This window comes from Stegodyphus dumicola, chromosome X2 (genome assembly GCF_044657685.1).
Source record: "Stegodyphus dumicola isolate Sdum_Otavi_A_Nest chromosome X2, ASM4465768v1".
NCBI lineage: Eukaryota > Metazoa > Arthropoda > Arachnida > Araneae > Eresidae > Stegodyphus > Stegodyphus dumicola.
In genome coordinates, this window is record NC_140781.1 from 38928795 (window position 1) to 38941392 (window position 12598).

Consider the following 12598-nt stretch of genomic DNA (forward strand, 5'->3'; position numbering starts at 1 on the left):
CTAAAATTCTTTATTATCCCATAACTCTTAATTATCAGCAAAAAAACAAAATTTAATTTTCCTCTGTGTCTATCTAGATATGTAAATACAGAGTGTTCCAATAAGGTGGAACAACAAATTTTATTTCCATAACTATTTGTCTTGAACATTGTACTTCCATTTACGGAGTTTTTATTATCTCAAAGTAAAGTACAGAATTTTATGAAATAATTTTTAGCATGACTAGTGATGGATTTTATAAGTACAAAGTTTAATATTTTATATGGGCAGCTTCAATATATTCAGTTAACATAATTTTGTCTATGTATTGATGAGTTAAATTTTTTTTTTAAAAATGCCAGCCACTCAACTGTAAAATGACATTACATTAGGCATGGAAGAAGGTTGTTTGGGCTAAGTCAGTACATATATTCAATACGGCATTAGAATTTTTGTGCCATTACATTACACAAAGAAGTACTATAATGAGTTTTGAGTTTCTTTAGCGGCCCCATTCCCTCCAAAAGAGGTTATGAAAGATGAGTTCTTTAATAAAAAGTAAGGGAAATAAAGTGCCAGAGATTTACACTAAAAGAGAAGAACTTAGCCAGGTACTTTTAGAAGGAAACATATTTCATACTTCTTGCCCAAAATTCAAGGAAACTGCTTTCAAAGATACTTAATTAAATTTTATCATTAAAATTTTTAATGATTTTTCTCCCTTCAGAAGTATTGACCACCCTTCCATAAAAAAATATATTTTATTTTCAAATATAAAACCAGTTTTTGCATCTTGTTGATTTGACAAAAAAATTATTACTGTGAATGCTATGCAAATTATATATAGATTCAGTCTCAGCACATCAATTTATATGTCAAACTTTAATTTTGTAATCCATAATCCTTCCAAATTGGATTCTGCTGTGGGAAAAATAAAATATGGCATTTAGATATAAATATCTATCATAAATTTCAGAATTTTAGATCATCTACTTTTACTCGTATAAGATTGACATGTTTTACTTTTCATCATGGCAAGCTTTCAAAACATGTTATGTTACCTGTACACTAAAAATTTTAATCTTTATAATGACCAATTATATTTTTAAAAAATTGGCTGTGATGGAAAGCATTTGAATTGAATTACATAAATGAAATGCCAATTTTATTTCTTTAATTTGCATTGGAATTTTGTCAGCTTTATGATTAATTCCATAATTTTCGTTTTAATTTTGTCAGCTAGTATTTGTAATAAAGTTTTTGACAGAGTTATGATGAAATATAAACAATATTCTTATTCAAATATTTTAGAAATTTATAAAAATTTTAATTTGTTGTAAAGTTTAGTCCAGAAAAAAAGTTTGCTGTTTGGTGCAGTCTGTTTCTTAGAACACTTTTTTTGGTTGGTATGTGTGTCTTGCTTATTAGCCTAATTAAACACTATGTCTACATGATATATTTAATGTAATATATACATGTAAATTACATAAAATGCATAATGGGGAAATATATGTAGTTATACATCCATAAAATTTGTTATTTCATACTTTAGTTTGTCTTACAACTTAATTTTTTTCCCTTTGCTATGCACAATTTAAATTATTTCTTCTAAAGGATTTATAATTTTTGCAGATCTTTTTCATGACTTTCATTTTGTTGTTACAATGCAGAAAGTTTTCTATTTTTATGCGGGTTAATTTTAATAGTTTTCTGTCCTTTATAGATTCACGTTATAAATAAGATTATATAGGAAAATTTTTAAATAATTTTTATTTCTTAGTATTATGCATTTCATTCTTAGTATTAGTTAGTATTATGCATGTATTATTTAGTGCTTTAATTGTGTTGCTTTTCCCGAGTTTTGTGCGTCAAGAAGCATAACAGTAGCTGGAAAGAGCAATTTTGGCATATTACGTTGCTTTTAAAAATCAGCTACAACTTTAGCTGGAAAACAGTGGGTGTTTCTGAATTTTCTTAGCTGTGCTAATTTGAAGGAAGGAAACAGTTTTGGTTATGTGCACATTTTAATGATGATCAGTGTTCTGATGTGAAAAGAATAAGGATATTATGTATGTTTTCTTAACACAGCTGTTCATTGTACAGATGATTCTTCATTTAACATTTCAGTATATTTATTAAGAATTTCTTACTTTTAGGAACTTATTTGTTCAAGGAGTAGATGGTGCACTTTTACTGATGCTCAACAGTAAATATAGAGTAAGGATCTAAATCTGCATACTTATGTTGAACTGTTGAATGCAACTTTAGTTTGATTTAGTCTTTAATGTATTAATTTTTTCCTCATTACATAATTAAAATATTATCTTTATACTTTCAGGCTTACTGGACAGCTCCTTTAGCTCACATAATTGCTCTACTATATAGAGGCCAAGTAAGTTTGCTTTTTTTTATTCTAACAAAATATCTTGATTGCACTTTCTTTCTAACACTTGGAAAAAATTAATATCATAAGGTATCTTGCCTTTAGAATTTTTAAGACATAACTCCAAAATCTTAGATCTGCAAATTTTTCTAATTAAGGGGACTCATATACCTTAAAACACATAAAATGTTCGAATAGGTGACTGTTGCAAGAATTGGGATAACTTATTTATTTTAAAAGCAATTACTACCAACTTTTTACAGCTGACTACATAATATAGCTGCTTTCTGAAATAGCAATCAGAAAGTCTGTGTTGCCACAAATATTTTTATAATTTAATCCGCTTTGTGACAAACTTTTTCGTCATGTTTCCAACTTGCGCGCACAGTTTAAAACATTCTGTTTCATAATTTAATTCCATATTTAATATATAGCTTTTATAACATTTGGAAACTACTGTGAACCTAAAATTCTAAAAATTTCACGTTAAATTTTTATTTTATTTTGAATTGAGTTTATAAAATGCATTTTATTAACAAAATTTGTAATGTTTTCGTCCATAAAATTTTTCAGTATTAAAATATTCATCAGATTGTTGGTTCAGTTAAAAAAGAGTGCTCATATAAAGAATTCCATCGAATTTCAAGTATGTACCATTAGCCATTTTTAAAATATCATGCGCGCAAGGTAGAAACATGACGAAATATTTTGTCGCAAAGAGGATTAATTTACAAAAATATTTGTGGCAACACAAACTTTCTGGTTACTAGTTTCCAAAGCAACTATATTATGTAGTCAGCTGTAAAATGTTGAAAGTAATTGCTTTTAAAATAAATAAAATATCCCAATTCTTGCAACAGTCACATATTCGAAAATCATGAGGGGTTTAAGGTGTATGAGTCCCCTTAAATTTCCTATATTATCATTCTGAAAAGTACTTTTACCCTAAACCGTTGCTACTTTTAAATAGGAAAAGCTGTTGTTATTGATAGTGATGTGCGGTTTAATCACATTTGTTCTTAAATGCATCATATTATAGTAAAATATTAAATTCTAATTAGAGTTATTAAATTCATCAGTAAATATGAGTGAAACAAGATGTATTATAAGCCAAGCATCTTGTGTTTTGAACATATTCTTTTTCATTTTACTTTTAGTAAACATAGTATTCTATATCCTGTACTGTTAAAAAAAACAGCTTATTAAGAGTAGAAATTAAATAGCTGAAGATGAGAAAATAAGAAATATTTTGTGCATTTTTTTTTTTTTTTTTTGCATTTCATTGAAATTACAGTGTGCTGCGTAGTAGTATTATTAGTATATAACTGAGAGGCTATTCTTTCCCGTGTGCTTTATTTCATATTTTACATCATACATTTTTACTGTCACATTTCTTTTTCAGATATGTCTTAATCTATAAAAGCATTGAACTCCGGTTCCTTATTAGTTCTAAATCTCAAATGTTAGATGTATTTTGGCTATGATATGTACATGATAAAAGTATTAGATACTTTAATTTTAAAATAATTAACTTTTTAGTTAACATAGGTAATTGTTAGTAATAACATAGTTAATATTTATGTTAACTTTTTAATGACGAATTTCTTTGTTACAACATTAATTTCATGAATAGTTTTTTAATGAAATAAATATTTTTTTATAAACCTTGGCAAGTTTTCTGCTGCCACATACTTCACTGGCTGTGTATAATTTAAACTGGGCTGGTTAGGTTAGGTTATTTAATTATGGCAAAGCCTCGAGGGCTATCTGCCTAAGGGGAGGGATGCCTTCGTGGAGGACTTTCTAAGGGAAAATGGCTCGTATACACGTTACGCGTGGGGAAAACCACGAAAACACCCATGCAGCCAGCCCGTTCGGGGGATTCGAACCTCGAACCGAACTACCAGTGTTCAGCGACTTTACCGCTCGGCCGCTGGTGGGCTAAACTGAGCTGGAGTATTTAGAATAGGATTGCGTTAAATATAGTTATTGAACTTCCGTAATTCTTTTAAATTACCTTTCCATATTTTAAAAATCTGATACAATGAAACTAGAACTTGGGTGATTTTCTTTCTTTAAAAAACACAAACACGTACATAAATAAATACTACAAAACAAAAAAACTGTTAATCATTCTGTAAAGTTTATCCTTTTGATACTAGAAATGGGAAAAAATTTGCTCTATTTTGCATTAGATAATGCGAAGGAGAAATTTGGTGAAGCTTCGGAAATGAATTGGGTATTTGAATATAATTAATATTAGAAGCCATTTTTTGTATTAATGAATAACTAAGAATAATGAAGTGCTATGTAACATTTTAATGATGAAATCTTGAAGAAGTTCATGAAAATATATGATAATCACATATTTTTTAATACTTTATGAAGGTTTCGTGCAAATCAAGTTTGTATATGTGAATGTTTTGTAATGTTATGCAACATTTTCAATTAATGAATTGCATTCACCAAATGGAACATTTTAAATTTGTTTAAAGCTATAAATAAAAATTGCAGAGTTTTGTTATTTCAGATATGAAACGTAAACTGCATTAGGATGGTTTCAGTCCTTTTAAATACAGATCCTAATAAATTTGCTTTTTAGTGGAGAGATAGTAGCAAATTTTACAGTTGATCTCAAAATGGAAGGGAGCGACAGTTCCCTAGTTCTTTAAAAGTTCTTTAAAAGTCCTGTATTCCTTAAAGAAGTGCATAAATATCTCTGCATTTTTTGAACATAAGAATTTCTCTAGAAACACATGCAAATAAAACATTAAACGATCTGTTGATAATAAGCTCGTGTTAAAAGTATTTTTGCAGTGTATCAAAAATTGCTTTAGTAATATCAGTACATATTTATAAGCAGTGCACTGTGAAGTAACTTCAAACTTTTGCACAAAATGTTAATTTTTTAATCATGAAAATACAACATATATATTTTATTACATGTCTTCTACAGATTATAAAAGGCTTTCATCATTTGAATTCTTGGCTCTACTCTTATATGCGCCCTAATATCACCAAATGTGGCGATATGTGTTCTGCGCTAGGTTTTGGCGCGATTGCGTGTTGTATGGCAACGTTGTTGACGTTGAAAAAGCTTTTCCTGGGGTGGTTTAATTGCTCGTTGGGTCATGTCGTGCGTGTTTTGAAATGGCCTATGTTGCAATGATAGAAGCGGTGGCAAGATTTCAGTCGCGTATTTTAGATTGTGTGGAAAGTAAATTTAGTATTAAAAGGTACGATGTCGGAATTGTTAACGAGTCTTTTGTTCACGGGTGTGTTTATGAAGATTGATTTTTGGAATTTCTGTGGGACTTTTAAAACGGAGTCGGAAATGCGGAGCTGCTATGAGAAATCGGACGAAGAAGGGCGTTTCTGATAGTTCTTGTGTGGATTTGCAGTTAAATGGTTGCTGGTAAAGTATGTGGCTGTCAGCGGAGTTTTAAGATTTGGATTGTGGTTTTTGTGTAGTATGTTAACTTTGGAGGAAGTTATTATCGTTAATTTCGAAATTCTGAATCTCAGAAAGACATGTGATATAGCAAAATCGTGGCACTTTTGTTCAGAGACGTTGTGTGACTGGCGAAATTTTTTCAGGGTTGTATTTGTTTTTTTTTACTTACCTCGGTAAGCCTTGTGTAATACTATGTGGTGCACAAGGATTTAAAATTTTCAATTAAAAAAAGTATTATGGTAAGTGCATTTTATTTTACTGTTTTTATTTTGTAGAATGTTATGTTTATTGTTTTTTTACTATGAATTTCTGTTGTTATTGTTAAACAGCAATAGTTGAATTGTTTGTAGTTTAGTTTAGTTTATTTGGTTGATTTGTGCGCAATGCCTAGACTGGTCAATTGGTAGATGTTCTTTTCAGTTTAAACAGAATGCTGTGTACATGGTATTCTTTGAAATTTATTGTTGTTATGTTAATTTATTGAAGCGAGGTGTGCGTAGCTCGTAGATTCCTTTGCTGCCTAGAATATGAAATTCGTAGATGTGTTTTGAAGTTAAAACGTATCGCTGTGTACATGGATTCTTGTCAAATATTTTTGGTTAGAAACTTTACGTTTTTGTATCTAAATTTTTTTGTTTTTGTTTCGGATTTTTAGCTTAAATTGTGTCTTCAAAACGTGTTTTTGCATGTGCGAAAACCGCGTTTTTGGAGACATTTTAGGCTTAAAATTCGTAATGTCGACAAAAAATTTAGGTAGTAATATGGCGGAGTGGTGTTTTTCGCCAAAAATGTTTGTTGAGAAATTTGGCGACCTGAGGGCGCATTTAAGAGTAGTTCCGAATTCTTTAAAATATTGTTAAGAAACACCTGCCACTTTAATAAGTAACAAATTAGTTAAAATTTATCAGTTCTTTATACAATGGGGCTTTGTGTAAAAAATGTTATCTCACATAAAGAATGTCCTACGTAACAAATGCTCAAATGTGTGCATAGATTAGAAGATATCCTGTATTACGTTAAATATGGAACTGCTTTCCCTGTTCTAAGGGCGTTGCATCAATAAACACCAGAAACAGAGATTGGAAACGTAAAAAATTGTTTTAATGTTATTCTTTTACCACTGCAGATTTGCAAGACGTTAAAGCACGAACATGAGGAATGTCTAGAAAGCAGTTCATTCTGTTGAGCAGAAGGAGAAGGCTAGGGAAAGCTGTATCACTGTAACCATTAAGAATGGGAAGAGAATCATGCCATGCTGGATCAGTGATATCCCCTTAAATTTTAGATAAACAAAACAGCAGATCTGTTTGGTGACAATGCCACTACTGTTTCGTAACTATCCTGAAAAAGACGATACTAATCACTTCGGACAACTTGAAATCTGTACTCCCCAGAAAACTAAAGGCATATGAGCAAGAATATCAAAGAAGACTGTAGCTAGTACTTCTAGTAGTAAATTAGGAAAGCGGAGGCTAAACTAAACTGACAAACTGTTGAGACTGTATACATACATAATGTACATAAATATTTTTAATAACTAACAAAATGTATTAGGGTTTTAAACACTGTTGGTATTTTTAATACTCTCTGAAATTTTTCAGTGTTTCTTGATGTTTGACTGGGCTGGGGTATAAATGAAATTTATTCATGTAGTAAGCAACACATGAGAAATAATCTGTGTCATAATGAGAAATTCACCTAATGAGCAGATTGCATTCATTATGCAAGGCACTACTGTACTTGTTAAGAACTTGATATACTGAGTTCATGAGGTGCAGCATCGAAAGTTAACTAGTTTTTGTTACTCGAAATTTTCTATTTTGCGTCTTAATGCGAAAGAGGATATATCCACTTGCTTTAAGTGCTTCTTTATCTATATACTCTTCTAAAGTATGCTGTTTGACTATTATAAGTTTATACCTGTTTAAAAATCTTAAATAACTTATAATTATGAAATTTATTTCATTGTATTTTCTGTAAATAGTTCAAATCTTTTACTGTGTTAGTTGTTAAATGATAAAATGCTTTTTGATTGTGTGTGAATAATTGTAGTAACTCATTTTTTTATAATGAAATTCAAAATATTTAGTGTACTTGATATTTTCTAGTGGTGTTCATTAATTGATGATCAATTTTAATCTAATTGTAATTGGCTTGATTTACAGAGTATATCAAAAGTTCATCTGGCACTAGAATTAGTATCTTCAGCTTCAGAGAGCTCTGGTGATGAAGAAAGTGATGGTTCAAAGAATTCATCCTCATCATTAAGCAGTGAACCTTCAAAAAGTAATGGATTAAGTGATTCAGGATGTCCTTCAAATTCTGATGTATCTGTTATATTTTCTGATGAACGAAAAGACTGTCTTGAAGAATCCAAAAAATGTGGTAGTTTAGATATTCATACTGAGCTTGAAAAAGTGCAAATCTGTGATGATGATCCAAAATTTAACATTCAAGTGAAACGAATAAATAGTTCAAAAAATGGTGAGTGTAAAATGAAAGTCTCTTCTTATCGGGATAATGATTCTGAAAGTTCAAGTTCATCTGAATCACCTCATCATAAAAAAATTAAAGGGAGTAACAGTTCATCTGATGGGATGAAGTTGAAGGAATCTTCGGAGGGTCCTTCAAAATATGATTCCGCTCTGTGTGAAAGTATGGATCATAGTTCACCTGACATCACGGAAAGTAAATCCTCTGATGATGATCTTTTTGAAGACAAAAAATCAAAAAATCTAAAAGCTGTACATAAACTGAGATGCTTGCAGATCCATTCAAAAATATTAGAAAGTGATTCAAGCAATGAGGATGTGCAAGATGTAAAAGTAAAATATCGTAGCCATCCACCTGCTGGTCGAAGAGGTAAGAGTCCTAGGAGAAATAATGGTTGTATTCCATCAGTATGTATGGATTCTGCCTTTGCTGTATCATGTGTTAGAGGAAGAATGAGGTATCCTTTGTGGGAAAAAAGAAATAGTTTTTCTGCTTTAGTGGATGCCTCTTGTCCAACTCCAACAGATGATGATATCGGGTAAGGACCGTTCTTGGATATGTGTTGATTTTTTAATGAATAAACTTGATGTATACATTGTCATTATTTTGCTTAATGTTTATACAAACGTTCGTGTGCACGCCTTCCTTCTGTTACAGATATATCATAGCTGCTCCATGAGATGTTTGCACAAAAGAGGAACAACAAGCAGTGATCTGATTCCTCTGGTCAGAGGGTGTCAAAGGGTCAGACATGAATAGGCGAATCACTATTGATGAGGTAGCATCTGCTTTGAACATCAGTCATGGCTCTGCCCATCAAATCATACACGACGAGCTCGGTTTTCATAAAGTCTGTGCAGGGTGGGTACCAAGAAAGCTTACTGCAGAACACACGCTCACTCGTGTTAGGGTCTGACAATGGTTTGTCAAAACCATTGTCAGACCCTAACGTGATAGTGCACTTTTCCCATATTGCGATGATAGTTTGCGATGCATGTCTGACCCTTTGACACCCTCCGACCAGAGGAATCAATCACCGCTCATTGTTTCTCTTTAGTGCAAACTTCTAATGCAGCCCCCATGATATATCTGCAACAGATGGAAGAAAAATGGAAGAATTAAGATCAAACTTTCACAGCATTACCACAACAGTATAACAATAAAATATGCGAGGACAGAAGACAATGTAACAGTGTAACAGAACAATGGACAGAAGTGCGCAATGTAAGAAAAGTTATGACAAAAGTGTAGATAATTTTTGACTTGCCCTCGTATAAAATTTTGCATCATTTCTAATAGTAGAGCAGGGCTTTAAATTCTTTTTATGTTTTAAATTGTGTTTTTGTACTACTGTGTTATGTTAATTGCATTGAATTTTGGACTTGGTATATTTTAATGAGAACTTGGTTATCATTTATGCTGTAAGGTCAACATAGAGCTGCGTACAGTAGGTTTCCCCGGACATTCTGTAATTGCCCTAAAGTCATACTTGATTGAAACGCATTAATGTATAGTTGTTCTCATATTCACAAACCACGAGAACTGCTACGATGTTGAATAAACCGATATCATATGAAGAAGCAAGTTGAAAAATAAGAAACGTATCTTTTCACATTTTTTATTGAAACTTAACAACACGTGCACAACATTACAACGGCATTCATAGCTCGCACGCAGAGAAGAGACTTGGTGTTGCCAATATGGTAAATATAAATGTACCAAACTAACAATAGTTACTAGTAGTGTGTATTTAATCATGATGAAAATTTTATTGCATACAGTTTAGTAGGTTAAAAACAATCTTTTATTAGATACAAAAAAATCTTTTACTGTTACATATCATATAGAAGGAAAATTGAAATATCAATGTTTTTTTGTAAATGTAATTAATTTATGTTTTTCATCATTTTTGCCTTTATGTTTCTTCTGCTTACATTGCTTTAGTTATTATTCATACATTTGCTTAAAATTAATTTAATAATTTGTTTGCTACACAGTCCTTTATTATATGTTTAGAAAAGTACTTATTATTTAATGACTTGATTTATACTTTTCAGAAACCTCTTAAAGGAATTTACCTTAAGTTTTATGCATAGTGGTTTTTCCAAGTTAGTTTTGGAGATAAAGGTATGTTTCTGTTTAAATTCAGAAAGCTCTATGATGTTTGAAATTTATATGAAATGTGTTAATTTTAATTCTTTGAGTTAGTTTTTTGCAAATGTGAAATAGTATTCTAGCTTTAATAAAGTCATATTCCTTTCAAATCGTAATTTATTTTTTTGGATAAAATTAAAAATTTTTTAATATTTTTTGAGAGGCAAGAGCATAGCATATTAAGGATTTTTCAAATTAAATGAGTTCATTATGTGAGAAGATGAAAAATTCATAAAAACTAATTTCAAGTTCTAGTAATTTTTAAAATATCATTTAGACACTGAGAGCCTGATTGTATTAATGGAAATGATAGTCAAACAAAATTTCAATATTAAAGACATACTGACAAAATTCATAAATGTAACGTTATTCCATTTCAGAGAAAGATATCATCTCAAAAATTAAATGAAATTTAAGATAGAAATTATAGAATATCTCTTAATTTGCCATTGAAGAAAAACTTGAAGAAAACAATAGTGTCAGTTGTTAACGCTTAGAAAATAACAGAAAATAATCCATAGCATTAGGGCACACAAGTATTTTAAATATAGAGCTCTCTTGTTCTCTTTGCTTTATGATGAAAATATAAAGTTTTTAAGCCATTATTTTAAAATATTATTTGCACTATCTAAAAATATCACTGGAAGAACTCTGAATTCATGTTATTCATTCTGAAAAAAAAAACGTTTAATATTGGTTTTTACCTCTTAAATCCAACAATCTTATATTAGAACCTGCCAGTTGTTAAACCTCAAAAAATAGTGGAAAACAGAAATTGACTACAGCTCTTGTGTAACTATAAACACATACCTAACATCTAGGCCTTCTGAAATACTCCACATTTGTAGACAACAGTTAAGCTACTGGTAGCTTAACTACACCAGTACCTTAACTTCTGTCTTGAAGTAGCTTAACTACACGAGTAGCTTAAATTCAGTCAAGCCATTCTTATCTTATCACCCTATCATACCTCAATCATTTAAACTTAGGCAGCTGAGGATGTTGGTTCTATAGTTAAACCATTGAAACTAGTCCTGCAAAATTTACAAATATTACTCTGATTCTTGTTGTTTGACTTATAACGTTGCGCGCCTCTAACTTGCACGCAACCAAGAGGTGACTGTGAAAGCTTGTATAAACCCCAGAGTCTTATAAAGGGTTTAAGTCCCTTTTTATTCAACGTAATAAATTACAATGGCGTCCTCTTGACGCTTACAGACTGTGCCCACTAGGCAGTCAAATAAAAATAAAAACCTGAAAAGAAAGTAAAGACAATATTCTAACTACGAGGCTCTCTAAAATAACTAACTCACCGCGTTTTACAAATACCGCAGCTAATTCAGCAGACTTGAAGCTCACTGGAACAATTGCAACTACTTCCCGCCAAGCACATAGGCCGCAACGCGGGGTTCTTCAATTCTCGATAACTACCTCCGCGCTCGCTAAGTAAGAATAAATTCTCTCACCGAACTCGTTTCCTTCTATTTAAATCATACTACTTCCGCTGATAATTTGAATGCTTGCGCGTTCTACTCAAATTTACATATTCTGGCATTGGCAGTTCCAGGGGAAAGTAAGGATTGACAGGAAAGATAGTTTAAACTTAAAATAAATGTTAGTTAAAATAAATATAAACCCTACATTTGCCGCTGTCAGAATTTGGAAAACTTGGAAGCAGGTCCTACAAACGACCTGTTGTAAGTTTATCTAATTCTGAACTAACTGGCGAAAGCCTCGTTTACACAAAAAAAATCTTATGTAACAATTATATATTAAAATTCTGTTACTTTTTACAAAGCTTTCTTCTTACAGCAACTTTTCCTGGACTTCATCAATCAATCTTGGTCTTTCCTTCCAGCATCTGGAAGGAATAAGTATCAGTATCTTTCTACATACATTATAATTTACACTTTCTTGATACAATAAATTTTTGTTTTTAGCGTTTCGTTTTTCTTAGTTATTGCTTACTTCACATTCATTCAATTTTTCAAGCATTAATTTAACTTTACCCTGGCTCTCCACCATGTGTGGTGTCAAACGGGAATATTCGTGTTTTAGTCTTACAACACTTCCCCTAACCACCATGATTTGTTAGAATTCAGCAACCAAATAGACACACCTTACTCGACATTCTA

The 12598-nt window shown here is 31.1% G+C and overlaps 1 protein-coding gene across 5 annotated transcripts in view; it reads left to right on the top strand.

Annotated features, from left to right (window-relative positions):
• tim (timeless) overlaps positions 1–12598 on the top strand; it is a 163480-nt gene that overhangs the window by 80722 nt on the left and 70160 nt on the right. For all 5 annotated transcript variants that reach the window (XR_004757809.2, XM_035356774.2, XM_085809428.1 and 2 more), the window contains 4 exons: positions 2136–2196; positions 2318–2371; positions 7982–8847; positions 10367–10436. Coding sequence is in view for 4 of the 5 variants with exons in the window: in XM_035356774.2 (XP_035212665.1) it covers positions 2136–2196; positions 2318–2371; positions 7982–8847; positions 10367–10436 (1051 nt within the window). In the remaining variant the exon portion in view is untranslated. The remainder of the gene's footprint in view (positions 1–2135; positions 2197–2317; positions 2372–7981; positions 8848–10366; positions 10437–12598) is intronic.